The 24,898-nt window shown below is 41.8% G+C and overlaps 1 protein-coding gene across 1 annotated transcript in view; it reads left to right on the top strand.

The window, feature by feature from the left end:
- The first annotated feature begins 4,927 nt into the window (after positions 1-4,927).
- The window catches only part of LOC115461163 (olfactory receptor 2M2-like), a 32,247-nt gene continuing 12,276 nt past the window's right edge, over positions 4,928-24,898 (top strand). Inside the window, exon 1 of the mRNA XM_030190782.1 lies at positions 4,928-5,843. Coding sequence (XP_030046642.1) covers positions 4,928-5,843 — 916 coding nt within the window. The remainder of the gene's footprint in view (positions 5,844-24,898) is intronic.

Raw genomic sequence — 24,898 nt, 5'->3', positions numbered from 1 at the left:
ATGTTACTATGTTACTATATTTGTAAAGAAGCTAACATGCAAATGTTAAACAAATGGGAGTTCACACAAGAAACCCATGTACAATATTAATATTTTAGTGCTTTTTGAAATAAATAGTTCATGTAGGTATATCAGTCAGGGTTTCTCAGTCATTGTTCACAGACAAATACAACAGGTTAGCATTACAATATTCTCCAGATATTAATTGAACATTAGAACTTTTTCTTTGTGCACCTGAAACTTTTTTTTTTTTAACTTTGGAATACTTCAGGGATCCAGTCCCTTGTCACAAAACAAAACAAAGAATGTGTATTTACTCCTACCATTATTTTTATTCACACATCATTGAACGGCAAGAAAGATCCACTTCCTCCTACTTGGATAAGTCTCACTGACTGGGTCATACTCTGATCTTCAGCGACATTTACCTGGATTGTGCCACCAACGCATCAGTATCTGGTTAACCTCACGGTGGTTGAGGTTGGCACTGCCAATAATCTTGGAGCCCAAATCACTAACTGGGTAAGTAGAATTGCTCAAGCAGTGTTCCTAGCTATGCCTAGTAAGTTATCTGGATACTGGCACTGAATTTCTGGGTGTTCAGTTGGCCCTAGAAGTTTTCTGGGCACTGCTGGCACAGAATGAATATCGACTGGGACAAAAAGAAACATAAAGGGGCCCTTTTACGAGGGCTTGGTAGGGCTACCACATGGGTAGTGTGCACCAAAACAGCATTACCGCTGGGCACTCCCAGGCTCCTGTTGGTAATTCTGTTTGTGGCGCACATTGTTTCCTGGGGTAGAATATAATTTTCTACTGCAGGGGGTGTTCCCGGTGGTAATCGGCAGTGAGGCCACATTTCCATGTGCTGCCTGATTTCCACCAGGTTAGTGCCTAAGCTTTTACCACCTACTAAATAGGTGGCAGTAAAGGCTCAGGCAGTAAATGGTTGCATGCTAATTTTAATATTAGTGCATGGCCATTTAATGCTCCATTAGAAAAAGGCCCTTTTCCTGCTGCAGTAAAGTGTCCTAGTGAGCAGCACTAGTGTGGGACACTTTACTGAGCCTTAGTAAAAGGACCCCCAAAGTAAGGCTGTCTGTTACTGGACTTTGGCATTTATTTTTACTCTGATGCATTCACTAATCCACACAGTCCTAAAGTTGCTGAAAACATTTCTTCAGTTTTCTCTCTCTCCTGCTGAACCTCTTATTCATGCAACAGTTTAACTCTTCTTGCATGCATTTTTTAAGTTCCTCTTTGATTTTCTTCACATCCTCTTTGATTTTCTTCACATGCTCTGCCACTCAGAACTCTGCTGTTCTCCTGACCTTCCTTTATATTCACACTGATCAAGTCAGTTCTTGCAGTTTTCTAGCTTCCATGGTCCTTACAAGATCCAAGATTCTTAATTTAGCTTTTTCCTAGCTTCTTTCTCTCCCTCCTTCCTAGGGAGAGGGCATTTGATATGTTTTACCTCTTTAGCCCAGGTGTGCCATTCCTTACTATCTCCTCACTCTATTGACAGGTTCCTGTAGCTAATCTCATTCTTCCTACTCTCCTGAAAAAGAAAGAAAGAAAGAAAGAAAGAAAGAAAGAAAGAAAGAAAGAAAGAAAGAAAGAAAGAAAGAAAGAAAGAAAGAAAGAAAGAAAGAAAGAAAGAAAATTATACCTAGCTGGCACAAAAACATATAACACAGGTTGCATAAATTGCACACTTTTATATAATGGAAGATATGTGCATATATGGCTAAATCCACTCACCTCTGCTATCTTTCTCCACAGAATTCCATTTTTTGGTCTTTATAAAATTATGTTTAAATCCTTATCTATATGTACGTGTATGCTTATATACTCCCAAGGCAATTTTGTAAATGTCGATTTCTGTCTACTTTGTGCAGCTCCAGCATACATAAATTACAAGCTTGGCAAAGGAAGGTATATGCATGCATATTAATTTCCACTGAAATATTACAGTATAAAAAGCACGCTCACATATTAATACCCGCTATTTAGAATGACAAAGCTTCTTTAGTTAGTGTACATTCATATGTGCATATTTTATAAATTACTTAAATATGCAAATATTCTTCTTAATCTAGACCATCAAATCATACATCAATGTCCCTAAATCCAAAGATAGCAGCCTCTTTACATATAAAATACTTTCAGACTTATCTGGTGTAAGGAACTCAAGTATCATGTTTTGGTTTTAAAAAGTTATCCCACAATGATTTACATACCAATATCGTCATTGGTCCGTACCTCTGTCCTTCCTAGTTATAATACTTTCGTTTCTGTTAATTAGTAATTTCTTGATAATAACTATTAAATAGTTACTCATCTCAAAACTTGCAGTTATGCACTATAACACGTAGCATCTGATTCATTTATAACTGCTGATTATTGGCACCAATGATGTTTGCAAGGGTTCCATAATTCTAGGAGACCAATAGTCAGACCGAGGGAGTTAGACTGGCTAACTCCTGCAGTCGCGCTAAAAGTGGATATTCAATTCTGTGCCGTTTCCAGTGACCAGCATTAAATATCCGGTTTACTTTTGGGTGGTTTAAAGATAACCGGCTAAGTCGATATTCAGACTTAACCGGTTATCTTTAAACTGGCTACAGATATCCCACTTTTTCACATGGCCAAATATGTTGCTAAATTGGCTTTACAAATCAGTGAATAGCCGGTTTTATCGGGCGATATAACCGGCTATCTGCTACCCGCTAACTGGGGATATTTAGCAGGGGATAACTGGCTATCACCCGCTGAATATCGGTGGATAGCCGATTAAGCACTATTTAACCGGTCAATAGTCATTCTGGCTGGTTAAATAGTGCTGAATATTGAGGGGTAGGTGTCTGTTTATAGTGTAGGCTCCATAGGAACTGATTGTAGATATGCAAGCAAATTAATTAGCTAACAAGCCGTTAACTAGCAATAAATTAATGTAAACAATCAATTATTGCAGTTAATTGGTAGTGATTAGATTTTTTTTAATTTATAAGAAGTCTTTATTAAGTGTATAGTCAAGTGTATAGTGATTAGATTTTACACGTGCATCGTGGTGTGCACTCTTTTATAAACTGATATCTCAAAAAAAACACCGCAGCAGAGTTAAAGTCTATATTAGAAAAGTTTATATTAGAAAAGGGGGAAAATGTCTCAACCAATGCGGCAATTATTATCAAAGAATCTTATTGCACGCACAAAAAGTCATCATAGACTAAAAAACCCCCATGAAAAGAAAAATAATCAATATTTTATTATTATTTTCTTCTTAAATTTAGTGCTTCACACAGGTAGGTTGTAGTGATGTGCACTCTCTTTATATCACATAATGAATTATTTGTAAGTTGCACACAACCACTTATCTTAGAAATGTCTTCTCCAGCTTGCGTATTGATTCCAACGGTCCCGTTTCGAAATCCTTCTTCAGGGACCCATACCACAAGACCTTCAATGGCAAACAGTGCTTTGTGCTGGAGGACACATTTCTAAGATAAGCGGTGGTGTGCATCTTACAAATAATTCATTATGTGATATAAATCCCAATGAGTCAGCCAAGTGCTGTATCAAAAAAAGTTCTCTAGGTATGACCAGAAATGATACAGTCTGATCAAACAATTGTCAGTTGGTATAACTATCAAATTCTACTAGAATATAATTTTCCTTTAGTAAATCTAAATATTCCCAATAATTATAGCAGTTTCATCAATGTAAAATACAAATTTATAACCAGCTGGGAGACTAAGTTTTTGTTTTTGTTTTTGCCTAGGACTGGCAGAACCTTTCCACAAAGTTAGAATGCTACAGGTAACAGGTAACAAGCTTCAGTATATTTGTGCTTATGTTAATAAAAAGTTTGGTTTCATTTTCATGCGCTGGTCTGGATGCATTTGTGAAAGCCTTACTAAAAATATTTTGCTCTGAAAATTAAGAGAGAAGACCCCCACTTAAATCTTATCATTAATTAAATAAATAAGCCTCAACTGCTTGGAGAAAGCAGAAAACTCCAATACGGCGAACCCTCATCAGCTTCTGTAGTGAACTGCAAAAACAGCAGTGGAAAACAACTCTTCAGTGATGAGCAAAAACCACTACTGGAAAAAACAGCTACTCACGGTTTATAAATAGCTAAGCAACTTATGGTGTCTTCTCAACTCAATTTTCTACATGTACAAAAATCAGCTCCACAGGATAGAGCTTCACTTAGCTTTTATAGCAATGTTGTTCCTTTTGAGAAAAACAAATGTTTCAAACTTCATATCCAGGATTGTACTGTTGAGGCTGCCAAAAGCTCAAATACATAACCCTGACAAGGGTCCCCTTTGTTTTACTGAGCTGCTTCAGGAGGAGAAACTTCACAACAACATGTATTTGTGAAAACCCATGCCCAACCCTCACTCACGCTATCACATATTGTTCTGATGGTGGGATCTGAGCTTTCTTTATTTAAAAGAAGTCAAATTTACTAACCTCCAGGTTTCTGGGCCTCATTGCAGCACATGCATGTAGGGTAAAGGGAGCTTTGCACTAGAGAGGTACCGGATGAAGTTTAGTCAGTTTTGAATATTGTAGTGCTGAGGTGTAGTCTGGTAAATCTGGTCTGAAGAGGCCAGAGGAACTGGAGCCACTACATGTCATGGTGAGAGGTTGGGTTTGTATATGGTAGGCCAGAAAGTGTATGAAATTTCAAGATGGTGGCCAGTTATATGAGCTGATCCATTTCTAGCTGTTGTTGGAGCAGTTGGAAACTCTGAATTGGACTGAGAAATTGAGCATTAAAATTCAGAAAGGATCTACGACTTTAGTCATGTTTTCCAATTGCTGGTCACATACGTTGTCATTGGATTACTTTCTGGTTTTGTTTCTCTCTCTTGTCCCAGCAGCACTTATCCAGCTCTCTGTCTTGGGGAAAATGAAAGGCAAAAACCAGACTTCTGTGAATGAGTTCATCCTGTTAGGATTTTCTGACCTTCCTAAGCTGAAGAGTTTACTGTTTGTTGTGTTTTTGGTCATGTATATTCTCACTCTACTGGGAAACTTCAGCATCATCACGATAATTAGAATTGATCCTCACCTTCACACACCCATGTACTATTTTCTCACTAACTTATCATTTGTAGATATTTGTTACTCCTCAACGATCACCCCAAAGGCATTAATTGACTTCAAAGAGGAGGAAAACACCATCTCCCTGTTTGAATGTGCTATGCAACTCTTTATGTTTCTAAACCTGGGATCAGCAGAGTGTTTTCTGTTGGCAGTGATGGCGTATGATCGTTATGTAGCAATATGCAACCCTTTGCATTATACTGTTGTGATGACTAGGAGAGTCTGCACCCAGCTAGTGACTGGTGTGTACACTGTTAGCACAGTATATTCCTTATTGCACACTGTTAATATATTCTCAGTGAATTTCTGTGAATCAAATGAGATCAACCATTTCTATTGTGATGCCCATCCACTGTTAAAGCTCTCCTGCTCTGATACCTCCTCTAATGAGATAGTATTATCTATTCTTGCTGGCGTTTTTGGTTTCCTAGCAGTTATACCAATAGTCCTGTCTTACATTTTAATTATTTCTGCAATCCTGAGAATCCGCTCTTCAGAGGGCAGACGCAAGGCTTTCTCTACTTGTGCATCTCACTTTTTCACTGTGAATTTATTTTTTGGGACTCTAATCTTCATATATGTAATCCCAAGTTCCTATTTCTCTCTGTATACAAACCGCGCACTCTCTGTAATATACACAATGGTAATCCCTATGGTAAATCCCATGATCTACAGCCTCAGAAACAAAGATGTTAAACAAGCACTAAGAAAAATGAAAAGATAATTTTGTTATGCAAAGAATTTCCTGAACAAGGCGCCTCATGTTGTGTTTGACATCATAGAAGTTGAGTCAATGTGCAATAAAATATTTGAAGTGTGGGCACTTGGAGATTGTTGTTTATTTGGAGTGGATTGCATATGAAATTCTTCTACCTTGCATGCACTTTTTACTTACCACCTTTCTCTTGTTCTTCTCTTGCCTCCCTCCCCCCCCCTCATTTCATCTTCCCTTATTCCTTTGACAACTTCAGTATTCTGCTTCCCGCCTGCCATTCACTGCTCCATTACTTGGGCTTCTCTGATTTAGCTTCAGCTGAGTCCAAAGACCTGGTATCATGAAGAACTGCAGGCCAGTGGCGTTCCTAGGGGGGCTGGCACCCGGGGCGGATCGCCGATGCGCCCCGCCCCCCAGGTGCAGCGCCCCCCCTGATGCAGCGCGGACCCCCCCCCCCCCCCGTGAAAGGACACCCCCGTGAAGGAACCCCCTCCGCCGGGTGCACGCCGCCGGGGGGGTGCTGCGCGTGCCTGTCCTCCATTGTTCCATGCTTCTTCTCTGCCCCGGAACAGGACCTGTTCCGGGGCAGAGAAGAAGCATGGAACAACGGAGGACAGGCGCGCGCGGCACCCCCCTGGCGGTGTGCACCCGGGACAGACCGCACCCACCGCCCCCCCTAGGAACGCCACTGCTGCAGGCTGAACTGTGTCTGCTACATCAGCTCCTTTCCTGTGGCTCCTCACATTCTAACACATAGAATGTGTTCTCTAGCCATAGCCATAACCATAACCTTCCTGTTCTTCTCTAAATCTTGTTTGTTGACAGAGAAGATGAGACAAAGCTGACAGAGCAGGGGGGGACCCTGATGTTGGAAGGGGGGCACCAAAATCTGATGCAACTTGCAAGCACTATAACTGTTGTTGCCTGTTGTGCTGGCCACGTACAGCAATATAGGAAGGAACATCAAAACATCTTAAGTACTGGGCTTTTCCCCATCTAATTTGCTGCTACCACCATTGCTGTGCCCGCTGTCACTGCCACATCAGTAGCAGAAGGGAGGGAGATAGGTTTGAGGGGAAATGCTTGACTAATGGAAGGGGAGAGAGAGAAGGGGCAATTTTGGACCAGGGAGAGAGGGAGTGGTGCTAGATGGGCAGGTGAAAGAGAGGAGAGAGAAGGAAGAGATACTGGACTATAGGATGAGAGAAAAAAGGGTATTGCTGGACAGGTGGGCAGGAGGGAGGAAGCAGAGGGGGAAAATATTGGGCTGGGAGGAGAGAGGAGAGAGAGGGAGTAATGTTGGATGCAGGGCTGGCATAACACAATACATGTCCCACCCCTTCTAATAGGAAGTCATCAGAGGGAGTGGGACATGGCAGCATTGAAATGCAGATCTGTAGAGGATGACCTCACATCAGCACTATAGTGGCAGTGGGCCTATGGATGTGTGGAGGCAGCAACAGCAGTAGTAACAGTACCGGGAAATAGCTGCAGAGGAGGTGCTGGCAACCCTAGCTCTGGTCCTGAGAGGATATGAGTCCTGAACAAACACATCAGAACAGAATGCAAATGCTCTCACTCTTTCTCCTTTCATTGCCGATGCAAGGACATTAGGCACTCTTGCTAAACCTTCTTTCTGCACCCTTCCCCTTGTTTAGTGGTGCACATTGAGGTCACGTAAATGTGGCAAGGTCACACGTAACTTACAGTATTCTGTAAGTTGTATGTATGAGTGGCAGTATTGAAGTCCAAAGAGCAAGGAGAAAATCAATACTCCTACACGACAGCGCAATCAAACCTCAGAAGTGGAAGAGATAAAGCACCAAGATGATCCAAGGTGATGAAAAACAATTTCTTTATTGGTTGCTGTATATTCAGTCTTGACCAAAACTGAGTACAGAGACACAATCCCAGACAGACTCATTCAACACAGGCCATGTTTCAGCTTTCTAGCCTTCATCAGGAGTTGATTTATACTGAAGGGCGGTATATCAAATTCAAATAAACTAAACTAATAATAACATACAAAGATAATCAAAATAATAAAGAGAAAACTTCAAAGGTGGATATGGATAAACGTGAATGTATGGGAAAAACAGAACCAAGAATCAAATAAGAACCTCTAAAAAGGTAAAACATGATTGTGCTCTGACATAAATAAAAGTGAATCATATTAATAACATAACATAAGGAATAATAAGAAGAAATTAGTTAAAAAAAAAGGTAAAACAAATATGAAAAATGGATATGATTGTGCCATTATATAGAACTGAAGTGAGAGTGATAAAACATGATTGAATATGGTATAAATGCATAATGCTTGAGCAAGTGAAATGGCAGAGGGTAATTCATACCTGCAGTCGTAGACTGTGATTAACATTCCAGGAGAACTTGAATGACAAAAAAAGAAGCCTAAGAGAATAATTAATTACAATCAATATTACATCAAACGTGCATCAGATAAGAAAGGGGAGAGAGGAAAAGAAAAAAAAATAATTTTCCAAACATACCTCAAGTAGCTCCTGAAGATAGACAGTCTGTGCCCCCAGAATATGGATGTGGGAGAGGCTTACATTTGTGATCAAGGACTCTCTGTATATCTGTCCTTATAAGTGGCAGTACTGCCCATGACTCTCCCATGCTCTGCCCTGTGTTAAAATAGTAGAACATGCAGATATTCCAAGGGGTCCCAATTTTTAAGAGGGAGATTTTATTACATGTCCCCAGTCCCGCCCCACTCTGCCTTGGCTCTGTCTACTCTATGGTTTCAACCCCTGGCACACCTCAATCCCATAGTCATTGCAGAAAATATTTTATTTATACCAGTAACAGCAGGGATGGGATATAATAGAGTTTCAGTTCACTCTATTATACCCCATATCCAACATCTATTCCCCTCAGAGGAATAACTGCAAGGGGGCCTTGCCCCCCCCCCCACCCCAATTTGAGATTAAGCTCACTCCAAAATTGTGGCACTGGTTGAATCGATGGTGGAGATGCCCAAGACCCGCTAGCTGAAGAAGTCCAGTGCATAAGCCTTCTACCATGCTGTTTGAGCAGTGCAGCAGTCGTCAGCATGCTTCAGCTGCAGATCCCAGACCTCCAGCATATGCTCAGTTCAGGCACTTGAAAATGGAAAATAAGATGATACCTTTTTATTGGACTAGCCTAATACCTTTTTCCATTAGCTTCAGAGGACAAAACCTCCTGCCTCAGGTCAGGTCAAGACAATATACTGCTGTTATGGTATCCTCTCATAACGAGGAATGACGTTTTGGTCTCTGAAGGCTAGTCAAAATGTATTAAACTTATCCTAAATTAATAATAAAATTATTTTCTCTACCTTTGTTGTCTGGCCATTTACTTTTTCCAATTGTGTTGGTCCCATTCTCTTGTGTCTGCTTCCCTTCATCTTCTCTTAACTCTCTTGCCAGGGTTTCCTGTCCATTTGTCATTTTTCTCCCTCCAGTTTCTTTCAGTTTTCTTCAATTTATTTTTATGCCTCTCTGTCCAGATTTAATTCATTCTTACTATCCATTTTCTAATTCCTCTCTTTTTACCATGCATTTTCCTTCTTATTCTCCAGTCTTTCACTAACTTTATCCTCCCCCTTTCCATCCAATATCTCCTCTCTTTCTATCCCTTTCTATCCAACATCTTCCTTCTTTCTCTCCCCATCCTTCCCGTGTTTTCCCCTCTTTCTCTCTGCATCCTTCCATCCAGTGTCTCCTCTCTTTCTCTCACTACCCTTCCATCCAGCATCTTCCCTCTTTCTCTCTCTATCCTTTCACCCAACATCTGCCCCCTTTCTGAATCCTTCCATCTCTCTCCTCTTCCTTCCATCCAGTGTCTCTCTCTCTCTCTACACTTTTCCATTCAGCATTTCCCCTCACTATCCCCATTCTTCTAGTGCATCCCCTCTTTCTCTCTGCATCCTTCCATCTAATGTCTCCCCTTTTTCTCTTCCTACTCTTCCATCCAGCATCTTCCCTCTTTCTCTTCCCATCTTTCCATCCAGCAACTTTTCTCTTTCTCTCCCTAAGTTCCCGAGCTTCTCATTTCCCCCCCGAACCCACCTCCCCGCTCCCACCGTTTTCTATTTCTGTTGATGGCTCTCTCATTCTCCCTGTCTCCTCAGCTTGAAACCTTGGGGTCATCTTTGACTCTTCTCTCTCCTTCTCTGCTCATATCCAACAGATTGCCAAGACCTGTCGTTTCTTTCTTTACAACATCCATAAAATCCGCCCCTTTACTACTACTATTTAGCATTTCTATAGCGCTACAAGGCATACGCAGCGCTGCACAAACATAGAAGAAAGACAGTCCCTGCTCAAAGAGCACTCTACCAAAACCCTCATCCACACCCTTGTCACCTCTCGTTTAGACTACTGAAATCTGCTTCTTGCTGGCCTCCCACTTAGTCACCTCTCCCCTCTCCAGTCGGTTCAAAACTCTGCTGCCCGTCTCGTCTTCCGCCAGGATCACTTTACTCATACTACCCCTCTCCTCAAGTCGCTTCACTGGCTCCCTATCCGTTTTCGCATCCTGTTCAAACTTCTTCTACTAACCTATAAATGTACTCACTCTGCTGCTCCCCAGTATCTCTCCACACTCGTCCTTCCCTACACCCCTTCCCGTGCACTCCGCTCCATGGATAAATCCTTCTTATCTGTTCCCTTCTCCACTACTGCCAACTCCAGACTTCGCACCTTCTGTCTCACTGCACCCTACGCCTGGAATAAACTTCCTTAGCCCCTACGTCTTGCCCCATCCTTGGCCACCTTTAAATCTAGACTGAAAGCCCACCTCTTTAACATTGCTTTTGACTCGTAACCACTCGCCTCCACCTACTCTCCTCTCTTCCTTCCCGTACACATTTATTTTTGTCTATTAGATTGTAAGCTCTTTGAGCAGAGACTGTCTTTCTTCTATGTTTGTGCAGCGCTGCGTACGCCTTGTAGCGCTATAGAAATTCTAAATAGTAGTAGTAGTAGTAGCCATCAGAACTGCATACAGAGGCACTGGAAACCAAAGAGGAAAAGCTGGTTTTCCATGTAGCCTGAATTACCATCATTGAAGTTTCTGCCAACCATCCATTCTGCACTGCTGAGACCTACCTGGGGTTCATCTTCATTAAGCTGTTCATCCGGTGCACTCATCTACATTCAGGTTGTATACCAGCTCTGTTGTTGCTAGAAGGGGAATAGGAGGTCTGTTTCTAGGCCAAGGGTTTGATGTGTGTTCACTCTGACCTAATTTTCTGATACAAATATTTGTCTTTTATTTCCTGAGTTATCTCACATTAATCTTTAATAAATTAATTATATCTATCTATCTATCTATCTATCTATCTATCTATCTATCTATCTATCTATCTTCACTTTTTTTTCTCCCATTTGCATGTAAATGGGCAAGATGGTGGAGGCTATTAAGAATAAAATTGCAGAGCATATACAAAAACATGGACTGATGAGACAAAGTCAGCACGGATTTAGTGAAGGGAAGTCTTGCCTCACCAATCTAATGCATTTTTTTGAGGGGGTAAGCAAACATGTGGACAATGGGGAGCCGGTTGATATTGTATATCTGGATTTTCAGAAGGCGTTTGACAAAGTGCCGCACGAAAGACTCCTGAAGAAATTGCAGAGTCATGGAATCGGAGGTAGGGTATTATTATGGATTAAGAACTGGTTGAAAGATAGGAAGCAGAGAGTAGGATTGCGTGGCCAGTATTCTCAGTGGAGGAGGGTAGTTAGTGGGGTCCCGCAGGGGTCTGTGCTGGGTCCGTTGCTTTTTAATGTATTTATAAATGACCTAGAGATGGGAATAACTAGTGAGGTAATTAAATTCGCCGATGACACAAAATTATTCAGGGTCGTCAAGTCGCAGGAGGAATGTGAACGATTACAGGAGGACCTTGCGAGACTGGGAGAATGGGCGTGCCAGTGGCAGATGAAGTTCAATGTTGACAAGTGCAAAGTGATGCATGTGGGTAAGAGGAACCCGAATTATAGCTACGTCTTGCAAGGTTCCGCGTTAGGAGTTACGGATCAAGAAAGGGATCTGGGTGTCGTCGTCGATGATACGCTGAAACCTTCTGCTCAGTGTGCTGCTGCGGCTAGGAAAGCGAATAGAATGTTGGGTGTTATTAGGAAGGGTATGGAGTCCAGGTGTGCGGATGTTATAATGCCGTTGTATCGCTCCATGGTGCGACCGCACCTGGAGTATTGTGTTCAGTACTGGTCTCCGTATCTCAAAAAAGATATAGTAGAATTGGAAAAGGTACAGCGAAGGGCGACGAAAATGATAGTGGGGATGGGACGACTTTCCTATGAAGAGAGGCTGAGAAGGCTAGGGCTTTTCAGCTTGGAGAAGAGACGGCTGAGGGGAGATATGATAGAAGTGTATAAAATAATGAGTGGAATGGATCGGGTGGATGTGAAGCGACTGTTCACGCTATCCAAAAATACTAGGACTAGAGGGCATGAGTTGAAGCTACAGTGTGGTAAATTTAAAACGAATCGGAGAAAATTTTTCTTCACCCAACGTGTAATTAGACTCTGGAATTCGTTGCCGGAGAATGTGGTACGGGCGGTTAGCTTGACGGAGTTTAAAAAGGGGTTAGATAGATTCCTAAAGGACAAGTCCATAGACCGCTATTAAATGGACTTGGAAAAATTCCGCATTTTTAGGTATAACTTGTCTGGAATGTTTTTACGTTTGGGGAGCGTACCAGGTGCCCTTGACCTGGATTGGCCACTGTCGGTGACAGGATGCTGGGCTAGATGGACCTTTGGTCTTTCCCAGTATGGCACTACTTATGTACTTATGTAAACAGCCTTATTTCTATAATAATTGCTTGTCAGTTCCCAGAGTAAAAGAACTTGTGTTTGTATAGTATGAGGGGAGGGGCTTTATTCATACAAATAAGCTCCCATTACACACTGTTACCCCCTCTTCCTCTCATGCTGCACCTAGGGCACTATGCTATAGGTAGCTCCACTCTACAGTTCTCATTCCCCTATTTCATTCCCTAAGAAAAGCGAAATGACAGCTCATGCATGCAGTGAAGCAAACCCACAGATATATCAGTTTTCCCAGAAAATCTGGAGATAGCTAACAACTCTTGTTACAAAATAAATATGAAACCACAAATTAGGAATAGAAAATACAAGAAGCTAAGCACTGCATGTAGCTCTCCATCACAAAAGAAGAAACAGATATATATATTTTTTCCTATTCTGTGCAAAATACAAAGGTATCAAAATGAACATTCCCAAAGATAATATGGTGATTATTTTAGAAGGTCTATTCTTATTTTGGAGGTCTGAAAACATCCAGGATATGAATGCCTAACACTGCGGTATGTCCATATGGCAAGGGGGCATGGTTGGGATGTGTTTGGGCAGGACTAAAGAAGAGCCAAAATATGGGCATCGAACTCCAACCAAAGAAAAGAAAGATACAAACATGTCTAAAAAGGTGGACTTTGTTATTTAGACCAAGTTCTTGGCACATCCGGATTACAGAACAGTTCTATGATTGAGCAGCTGTCCAATGGAAGAATTAGGTATTACATTTCCTTAATCCCCAAGTGCAGTGGAGTAGCTACGTGGGGCCATGGAGACTCAATTTCACTAAAAGGAGGGTGCAGAACATGAGGGGAAGCCAGAGCAGAGCAGGCAACGCGGCAGTGCTGGAGACCGGTGCTGGACAATGCTTCAGCTGGTGGGGATTGGGGACTCTCACCAGTCAAGGTATTTGCAACAGCAGTGGGTGGGAAGTGGCGAGGCTGTGGGGGGGGGGGGGGGGGCAGGCAGCAGCGGTGGCAGGGTGGCAGACCAAAATGTGCCCCCCCAGCTCGGGCTCTAGCCCCCTCCTACCATGAGGTCTGGCTATGCTCCTGCTCCACTGATTGCTGTTTCCATCCTTTCCTGAGAATGTGAAGCTGGCTAAGTGCACGCTCCGGTTAACTGCAAGTATTTCTTTTGTCCCAGACCCTTGCACTTAAGCGGAGTACATCCATGGCATAAATGCTCAGGCAACACGTCTCTTTCAATTGAAATGGTGCACTCGAGTGGAGGGGGGTATAAGATGAAGGTAAAAGGGGATACAGTCAAACTAATCAAAGAAAATCCTTTTTGGAAAGGTGGTAGATGCATGGAGTGGCTTCCCAGTGGAGATGGTGGAGATGAGCACAGTATCTGACTTCAAGAATGCATGGGACAAACATAGAGAATCTCTAGAAATGAGGATGGGATAGTAGATGATATCGATAGGCAGACTGGATAGGCCACATGTTCTTTACCTGCTGTCATTATCTATGTTTCTGCACAATCTCACTTTTCCTCCCACTCCATATGTTTCCCTCAAACTGTCCCTGTTCATCCTGACCCCTACTCCATTTGTATCCTTCCTTTTACTCCATCCTCCATATAGTCTCTTCTCTCAGTACCTCTGTCCCATATAATAAAATTCTTCCTCTTCCTGTCCTCTCCACCATGTGTGTATCCTTCTCTTCTGCTCTCTGCTCTATGTGGAGAACAATTTTACAAGAGGGCATCTATTTTTAGGCACCAAGAATGCACCTCTTTAGAGCCTATCCTATTTAGACAAGTAAGTACCTATTTTTGTCATAGAATGCTAGCATAATAAATATGTGCATATGTTTTTATATATGAACACTTAAACCAGTCATAGAACAGTAGAAGATGTTTGCAGCTAGATCTTGGGATACTCGCATGTTCTTTAAATTACATGTGTAAGTATGTGCTCTGCTCACACTCCACCAATGTCCACTTCAAAGCAGACACCATCAAAGACTTGCAAAGACTTACAGAATAGCTCATAGATTCATTATTGTAAATTGGAGTCACATAGAGGGGCATAATCGAACGGCGCCGGCCATCTCTATGGGTGGCTATCTCCAGGGCCGGCGCTGTAAGTGGGTGGAGCCAACCGTATTTTCAAAAAAGATGGCCGGCCATTTTTTTCTTCGCTAATACGGTTGGGCCCGGCCAAATGTCAGAGCTCGCTGGGTTTGAGATGGCCGGCATCGGTTTTCGGCCATAATGGAAAATAATGCCGGCGATCTCAAACCTGGCGAAATGCAAGGCATTTGGATGTACAGATTGACGTTCATGGTCAGAGTTTTAATACTAAAACATTTGAGAAACTCACTGTCAGAAATACTTTTTAGCTTATTCAAGTTGTCATCCAACTCATTTGAAAAATAGTTTATCATTTTCTTAAATGTTATGCATCAGGGATGAACTGCTTCAATTTGTTGACCATTAAAATGCAAGCAAAGAATTTGATGTAAAAATTGGAACTAAGAGGTTATTCTAAAGCGTTGCTCAAGAAACCTTACAAGAGAGCCAGGTACAACAATAGGGATTTGATCCTTTCTGGAAATAAAGTTCATGTCCAAAATAAAAACATTTACATTTGTGTTAAGACATTCAATGTTTGGATCAATTATTCCATGATTTTTCCTCTGAGAACCAGAATTGCCGAGGTGGTGAAACCTGAATGTATATTGAGCCTTGAGAATTTGCTGGAAGAAGTAGTGAGACCCGAATAAAGCAGCCAGGTAGATTCAGAATTGGCTGAGGTTGATGTACCAGCTGTGAAGGTGGATTGGAAGAGTTTAATTGGAGAACGGGCTTTTGAGTTGAAGACTCTTAATATCAAGATATCAACTGCACCACTCTAGTGACACACCCCATCAATACCAGAGACACAGCTCTGAACGAGCAACCTTATCGTAGAGTGTTCTCATCTATACAGCAATTTTAAAAAGCGTGTGTTTGAACCAGGGTATCTTGAAGAAGGCAAGAGTCCCTGGGCCTCTCCAGCAGTTGTGATCAGGAAAAAAGATGGAACGTTAAGATTCTGTTGTCAGTATAGGAGACTGAATGCCATTACAGTTAAAGATGCTTATCCTCTGTTGATAATTGATGAATCTTTGGATGCATTAAGAAATGGCTCAGGACATTGCCGGTAGCAGATAGAAACCTGAATTGGGGAATTTGAAGTGGCAGCAGTGCTCAGGCCCAGTTCGCTGTGTATGCATGCACATTAGAAGGGGGTAGTGCAGCTTCCATGAGCTTGCAGCGTCTCGTTGCAGAGATGTGTGGTGGTTGCGTGCTGGGACAAAAATAAAGAAAATATTGCCTTCAACCAGCTCACCTTTATCCACATGTTTATTCACGCTTTCAAAGAAATTAAGAAAATTGGTGAGGCAAGACTTCCCTTGGCTGAACCCATGCTGAATATGTCCCATTAAACTATGTTTGTCTATGTGTTCTGTAATTTTATTCTTTATAATAGTTTCCACTATTTTGCCTGGCTCTGATGTCAGGCTTACCAGTCTGTAATTTCCCAGATCACCCCTGGAACCCTTTTGAAAAATCATTGTCATATTGGCCACCCTCCAATCTTCAGGTACTATGGATGATTTTAACGACAGGTTACATATTACTAACAACAGATCTCTGTTTTCTATCCTTTAACCAGTTTTTAATCCACAATAGGAAACTACCTCCTATCCCATGACTCTCCAATTTCCTCTGGAGTCTTTCATGAGGTACTTTGTCAAACGCCTTTTGAAAATCCAGATACACAATATCAACCGGCTCACCTTTATCCACATGTTTGTTCACTCCTTCAAAGAAAAGATTTCCCTTCACTAAATACATGCTGGCTTTGTCTCATAAATCCATGCTTTTGAATATGAACTGTAATTTTGTTCTTTATAATAGTCTCTACCATTTTGCCTGGCACTGACGTCAGGCTCACCAGGAACCTTTTTTTAAATATTGGCATTACATGGGCTACCCTCCAATCTTCTGGTACCATTCTCAATTTTAAAGATAATTTACATATTACTAACAATAGTTCTGCCAGGTCATTTTTCAATTTTATCAGAACTCTGGGATGAATACCATCTGGTCCAGGAGATTTGCTACTCTTCAGTTTGTCAAATTGCCCCATTACATCCTCTAGGTTTACAGAGATTTCATTCAGTTTCTCTGACTCGTCAGCTTCCAATACCATGTCTGGCACCGGTATCACTCCCAAATCTTCCTCGGTGAAGACTGAAACAAAGAATTCATTTAATCTCTCCGCTATGGCTTTTCTTCCCTGATCATCCCTTTTACCCCTCGGTCACCTAGCGGTCCAACCCATTCTTTTGCTGGCTTCTTGCTTTTAATATACGTAAAAAATTTCTTTCTTAATGCTTTGCATCTGACTTGCCAGTGCTTATGTTGCTTCTTATTTTCTTTATTTGGGTCCTTTTCCATTCTTTGAAGGACAATCTGTAGGCTGTAATAGCCTCTTTCACTTTACCTTTTAACCATGCTGGCTGTCATTTTCTCTTCTTTCCATGTTTGCAAATATGTGGAATACATCTGGTCTGGACTTCCAAGATGGTATTTTTGAATAACATCCATTTCTGATTTAGTGTTCTAACCTTTTAGCTTCTTTTTAAGCATTTTCCTTATTCTATTATAGTCGCCCTTTTGAAAATTAAATGTAGCTACAGTCGGGTTCATCCCAGATAGTAGCTCAAACTTGATAATGTTATGAATCATTGTTTCCCAGGGGGCCCAACACTCTTGCACTATCCCTGCTTGCCACCAAGGACCAGATCCAAAATGGCTCCCTCTCTTATCAGTTCGTGGACAAATTGCTTCAAGAAGCAGTCGTTTATTACATCTAGAAATTTTATCTCCCTCTTGTAGCATTTATCCCGTCAATACTGGGGTAATTGAAATCACCCATTATTAGAGCATTGCCCAATTTGCCAGCTCTCGAACAGATAATGGGATACCAATGTATGCTCATAATTTTTGATGACCAGTGAGACTTGGATATTCAATGCTGGTGCACGGACATGGCCTGACATTGAATATCAACTACTAATCATTTCTGTAGCACTATTAGATACAGTCAGAACTGTACTCATTATATGCAGGTACTTTCTTTGTCCCTAGAGGGCTCATAATCTAAATATTATTTGTACTTGGGGCAATGGAGAGTTAAGTGATTTCCCATGGTCACCAGGAGCTGCAGTAGGAATTGAACCCAGGTGACCAAGATCAAAGCCCACTGCACTAACCATTAGGTTACTACTACTACTACTACTGAGGTGGGCTTTGAGCAAGGCTTTGAAGATGGGCAGGGAGGGGGCCTGGCGTATGGGCTCAGGGAGTTTATTCCAGGCATGGGGTGAGGCGAGGCAGAAAGGGCGGAGCCTGGAGTTGGTGCTGGTGGAGAAGGGTGCTGACAGGAGGGATTTGTCTTGAGAATGGAGGTTACGGGTAGGAATGTAAAGGGAGATGAGGGTAGAGAGGTAGGGAGGGGCTGTAGATCGAGTGCATTTGTAGGTTAAAAGGAGAAGCTTAAACTGTATGCGGTACCTGATCGGAAGCCAGTGAAGTGACTTGAGGAGAGGGGTGATATGAGTGTACTGGTTCAGGCGGAAGATAAGACGTGCAGCAGAGTTTTGAATGGACTGAAGGGGGGGATAGGTGCCAAATTGGGAGGCCAGTGAGGAGTAGGTTGCAGTAGTCAAGGCGAGAGGTAATGAGAGAATGGATGAGAATTTGGGTGGTGTGCTCAGACAGGAAGGGGCAAATTTTGCTGATGTTGTAGAGGAAGAAGCGACAGGTCTTGGCTATCTGCTGGATATGCGCAGAGAAGGAGAGGGAGGAGTCAAAGATGACACCGAGGTTGCGGGCAAATGAGACAGGGACGATGAGGGTGTTATCAACAGAGATAGAGAGTGGAGGGAGAGGAGAAGTGGGTTTGGGAGGGAAGACAATAAGCTCGGTCTTGGCCATGTTCAGTTTCAAGTGGCGGTTGGACATCCAGGTCGCAATGTCGGCTAAGCAGGCCGATACTTTAGCCTGGGTTTCTGCAGTGATGTCTGGTGTGGAGAGATAAAACTGGGTGTCATTGGCATAAAGATGATATTGGAACCCATGGGAGGAGATTAGGGAACCCAGGGAGGAGGTGTAGATTGAGAAAAGAAGGGGTCCAAGGACAGATCCCTGAGGAACTCCAACAGAGAGTGGGATGGGGGTGGAGGAAGAACCCTGAGAATGTACTCTGAAGGTATGGTGGGAGAGATAAGAGGAGAACCAGGAGAGGACAGAGCACCGGAATCCAAGTGAGGACAGTGTGGCGAGAAGTAAGTTATGATTGACAGTGTCAAAAGCGGCGGATAGGTCAAGGAGGATGAGGATGGAGTAGTGACCTTTGGTTTTGGCAAGGAACAGGTCATTGCAGACTTTAGATAGTGCCGTTTCCGTCGAGTGTAGAGGGCAAAAGCCGGATTGAAGTGGATTGAGGATGGCGTGAGAGGATAGAAAATCAAGGCAGCGGCTGTGAACGGCGCGTTCAAGTATCTTGGAGAGGAAGGGTAGGAGGGAAATGGGGCGGTAGTTGGAGGGACAGGTAGGGTCAAGTGATGGGTTTTTTGAGGAGTGGTGTGACTACAGCATGCTTGAAAGTGTCAGGGATAGTTGCAGTGGAGAAAGAGTGGTTGAGGATATGACAGATGGGGGGGTGACAGTAGGAGTGATGGTGTTAAGTAAGTTGGTGGGGATGGGGTCTGAGGAATAGGTGGTGCATTTCGAAGAGGAGAGAAGATAGGCGGTTTTCTCTTCGGTGATATCGGGAAAAGAGGAGAAGGAGGCCTGGGTTGGTTGGTTGAGAGAGTGTGTTATAGGGTGAGGAGGAGGAGAAGATGGTTTGGAGGTGAATTCGAGGTTGATTTTCTGCACCTTGTCGCGAAAGTAGTCCACCAGTGCTTGAGGAGAGAGTGAGGGGGGGGGGGTGGCAGCAGAGGGCACTTTGAGGAGGGAGTTAAGGGTGGCGAAGAGATGACGGGGGTTAGAACTGAGGGAGTTAGTCAATTGGGTGTAATAGTCCTGTTTGGCGAGGAATAGGGAGGACTGGAAGGAGGATAACATGAATTTATAATGAATGAAATCGGTGTGGGTGCGAGATTTCCTCCAGAGGCGTTCAGCCGATCGGGCGCAAGAGCGAAGGTATCGGGTGCAAGGGGTCAGCCAGGGCTGGGCATTAGTACGCCTCATGGGACGGGAGATGGATGGTGCAAGGGCGTCGAGAGCAGAGGAGAGAGTGGCATTTTATGTGGAGACAGCCTTGTCGACAGTCTCGGAGGACATGATAGAAGGGAGGAGATCAGAGATAGTAGAGGATAAGGTGGGAGGGTCGATCGCCTGGAGATTCCTAGAAGTAGTGGTTAGTATTGGGCGGGACTGAGGGGGAGGGTGATGAAGTGTGAAGGTGATCAGGTGATGGTTAGAGAGAGGAAGAGCTGAGGCGCAGAAATTGGAGGGTGAGCAGGTAGAAGAAAGGACGAGGTCAAGACAGTGGCCAGATTGGTGAGTGGGGGTAGTGGAGCTCAGTAGGAGGTTGAAGGAGGAGGTTAGAGTGAGGAATTGAGAAGCTCTTCCATTCCAGGGTAAACTTAACCAGTGATGGTCAGCACTTAAAAATTGTTGGTTGCTGCTGGCTGAATATTGCCCAGTTGATATTTTAATGCACCCCCCCCCCCCCCCCCCAAAAAAAAAAAAAAAGTTCATGTATGCTATATATATTACTCTGGATCTATCAGTCATTCTTCAGATAAAAATACCACAGCATAACATTGTAATATTCCCCAGATGTTAAATGTTTTAATTGTTTCTTTGTACACCTGAACCATATTTTGCTTTGGAATACTTCAGGGATCCAGTCCTTCTTATCACAAAACAAGGAGTGTATATTTACTCATATCATTAGTTTTATCGGCCAGCACAGAGGCAAGAAAAGATCCAATTCATCTGGCATAGGTAAGAAAAAGCAATGAAAATGATCTGTATATGTGAACGTCCTGCAAATGTACTGTCTGTGATGTATCTTGACACAGCTCCTTGTGATCTTGAGCAAGTCACTAAACCCTCCATTGCCAAGTTATCCAGGAACCGCCATATAAACACAGGGTAACTATTGATATGAAAAAAAGGCTCCCTGCACCTGAACTTTGATTTATTTTTACTCTGATCTATTCATTGATCCATATATTCCTAAAGTTGCTGAAAACATCAGTGTTTACAAATTATTACTGCAATTTCTGCAGTTGTCTCTCTTGCTGAACGTCTTATTCATGGAATATTTTTTGCATGCAATTTTAAGTTTTTTGATTTTTTTTCACATTCTCTTCCACTTAGAACTCTGCTGCTCACCTGCCATTCCATTGTCTCCATATTGGTCAAGTCACTTCCTACAGTTTATAGGGTTCTATGGTCCATATAAAATACAGGCTACTTCCTTTTGCTTCTATTCTGCTTCCTTCTCTCCCTCCCTCCTACAGAATGGATATTCTTATTTATTTGGATTTGGCTCATGTCTTCTTCACTTATAGCATAAGGTGAGTTACATTCAGTGATATTATGTGTGGGTGGCAATTGTGTCATTTTGTCTGTGTGAGAAGACGCTGTGTCTCGCCAGTCATGGTGCAGATTATGGATTAAAATTTATCATAGTTCATATCATATGTGCATTTACTATGGTTCAACAGCTGCTGTTGTTAGATAGATTGATATCTCGCTGGTTCAGAGGACCTCTTATGAAGGCCTGCATGCTGAAACACAGCACATGTTGGGTATAACCTATATTCTGCATCTGAAAAACAATCCAATCTATACTACCCAATATTACTTTGTATTTGTTTTTTTCACCGGATTTGTCTTTCTTACCAGACACTACTTTGTATTTGTTTTCTTACCAGAATTGGCAATCGCCTTTCCGATAATATGTAAGCCACATTGAGCCTGCAAATAGGTGGGAAAATGTGGGATACAAATGTAACAAATAAATAAAAATAAATATTATTACTGCTCACTGTATTTGAAGATTACAATTTTTTGGACACCTTTAATAGTTGTTTTGGGACTTTTTTTATGGTGATTTGCACTCTTGCGTTGGTTTCTTGACATTTTGTGGAAGGTCTGTTTTCCTTCTTTTTGTTTGATTCTTGAAACAAGGCACTTGTATTATGTAGCTTGTAGTTCTTCCTGCCCAGGTTTGTCATTCCTTACCATGCTTTCACTCTATTACCCTGTCCCTCTAGTTCATCTCACTGTTCTTAATTTAATAAATAGAAATAAACCAACAGAAATAAAATAATATCATACCTATTTATTTTTTACTTTTAAATTGGCCTAACACTGCAATGGCACTAGTTTGTCTTCTGAAGTTAAATTGCATGTCACATGGAGAATAATTTTGTAACAGGCCACATAAGTGCCAGAGGCAGGTATGTTCACAAATTACGCCTATTCTATATCAGAAAGTACATGTCTAATGTTAATTACAAAATACATCTATAGCTAAATCCACTCGGCACCTACCCTCCCCACAATTCCATAATTGGTCTATGTACAATTATATTTAAACAGGCATCCACATATAAATGTAAGCATATATACTCCCAAGGCTCTTTTGTAAATGCAGATTTCTGTCTACACAATGCAAGACCAGCACACATAAATTACAAGCTTGGCAAAGGAAGCTACATGCATGCGGAGTAAATTCCATTCGAATAATATCCCATAGAAAGTATGCTCACACATTTGTATCCACAATTTAGAATGGTGAAGCTTCCTCATTTAATTTACATGCATTCATGCATATTTTATAAATTCTGCATGGTAAAGCTATCCTCTCCCTACCTCCACCTCCAGGAACACCTCCACCCAGGTCAGGCAAAAACGTTGAATACACATAATTTTATTCACATGTAAAGGTTGTTTTACGTTTGGAAACATTAGTACATATGTAAGTATGCCCTGTCTTGTTACCACATGTACTTATGTATACATATGCCCCTGGAAAATTTTCTGAAAGGTCTTCACCACATGCAAAATAATCTTTATATGTGAGTAAAATTATGTGCATACAACATGTTTGCCTGAACTGAGTGGAGGCACTCCTGGAGGTGGGGATGGAAAGAGGATAGAGATACAAAAAAATATTACATAAAAGTTAACATTTTTATAGTCAACAAAAACATATTTTGTTGAGTGATCCAATATTTTACATGATAAACCTTGAGTAGATTCATATATTTCCACTGACAGTATATCCGAAGAATATAAAGTTGATGAAAGGGGTGTAACCGCTCCCCAATGGAGAAAGGCTAAAGAGGTTAGAGCTCTTTAGTTTGGAGAGGAAAGGGCTGAGAGAGGATCTAAAAGAAGTCTATAAAATTATGATTCAGGTAGAGTAGGTAAAAAGGGAATGATTGTTTTCCTGTCAAATAATACCAATATTAGGGGATGCTCCATGAAGATCATAGGTACTGTTTTAAGAAATACATGGAGAAACCCAATACATAGTTGTAAAAGCATTTTTAAAAAGTCAATAAATGATTACTATCCAGGTAGACTTTAGAAAGCTCTTGCTTGTCCCTGGGTGTAAGTAATATGAAAAGTACTGATTCTTTGCGATCCTGAACTAGCTACTGTTGGAAGAAAGATGCTGGGCTTGATGGACTCTTAATCGGATCCAGATTGGCTTTTTGTATGTTCTTATGGGCTTAGCTTTTTGAAATTCATCATTCAGCTAATCATACCAGATTGAGATGTTTCTGGAGTATAATGTTTTTCTATTGAGGAGATATGTAATTTCTACCATTACGTATTTACTATCTCATATGTATGAATCACTATCCCTAATACAATGCTTATAGCAGTGCACTGTAGTTTCAAGCATAAAATCATACAACAAATAACACTAATATACAAAGCTTCTGAAACCTGACTTTAAAAGTCAAATTTAAACCTTTGTCTGGTTTCATACAGATATTTTTCCAGCAGGAGTCTGAATTACATGAGAACTCTTTTCAAACACTATAAACCTACAGTAAATCTCTTAATTTAACAGAACATGAAAACATTGCATTCTACAGTTTTGCAGGAACAAGGCCTAAATTTATCTTGCAGCAAATATATTCAGCTTCTATCTGAATAACTGAGGGAGTCTTTTACTAAGGCGCACTCACATGTTTAGCGCGCGCTAAAATTATGAGCGCACTAAATGTTAGAGAAGCCCATAGGAATGCATTGGCGTCTCTAACGTTTAGTGAGCCCACAATTTTAGCGCACGCCAAAAACATGAGCGCACCTTAGTGAAAGACCCTCTGAATCTTTTAAAGTGGATCGCACAAAACAGCAGTCTTTAAGGGGCCCTTTTACAAAGGAGTGTAAGGGCTTATGCGTGTCCCGTGTGCCAAATCATCATTACCACAAGGCTACCGCGTTCCTCGGGCAATAATCCTGAATTTGGCACATGATGAAAATACGTGGTAGAAAATATTTTTTATTTTTGTCCCACGTGGCACTTACCCAGCGGAAAACAGCAGTGGACACGTGCTGCATGCCCACCACCCGGGTAGCGCATGAGACCTTACCGCTAAGTAAATGGGTGGTGGTAAGGTCTCGGGCTGAAAATAGACACGCGCTGGTTTTTATTTTGCTGCACGCCCATTTTCCAGGCCTTTAAAAAAAGGCCCTTTTTTCCAGGACGCGGTAAAAACTGTCCTGACACGTGCTCAAAAGACATGCTCGCACTGCTGCAGGCCACGTTTTGCCACTGCTTAGTAAAAGGGCCCCTTAATGAGTGAGTTATCTGTTTAGGTTTAATCACTGGCTATTGTTAATCATCCACTTATCTTTATGCAGTGTCCATGTCTTTAAATATTGATGGTCCCCCACTGAGCATTCTAGTGGTATTTTATAAAATGTTTCCAAGTGTAAACCATATTTTACTTGGTTGAATATGCATATATATACTGCTTGCATTTACAAGATGATATGTGTTTCATGTTTAGTGATTTCCAGAGGCATAGTCTGAGTGGAACAGGGGTGGAGCTGTGATATATACATATACTTTATAAAATCTGTGAGTATATGCCTAGAGTACACTTAGCACATTTACACCTCCTGTGGAGCAGGTGGAAAATTATACAGGGGTGTATTA

Source organism: Microcaecilia unicolor, chromosome 1, assembly GCF_901765095.1.
Source record: "Microcaecilia unicolor chromosome 1, aMicUni1.1, whole genome shotgun sequence".
NCBI classification, from domain to species: Eukaryota; Metazoa; Chordata; class Amphibia; order Gymnophiona; family Siphonopidae; genus Microcaecilia; species Microcaecilia unicolor.
Note: the sequence above shows the minus strand (reverse complement) of the source record. Positions and strands in the feature narration are given on the sequence as shown.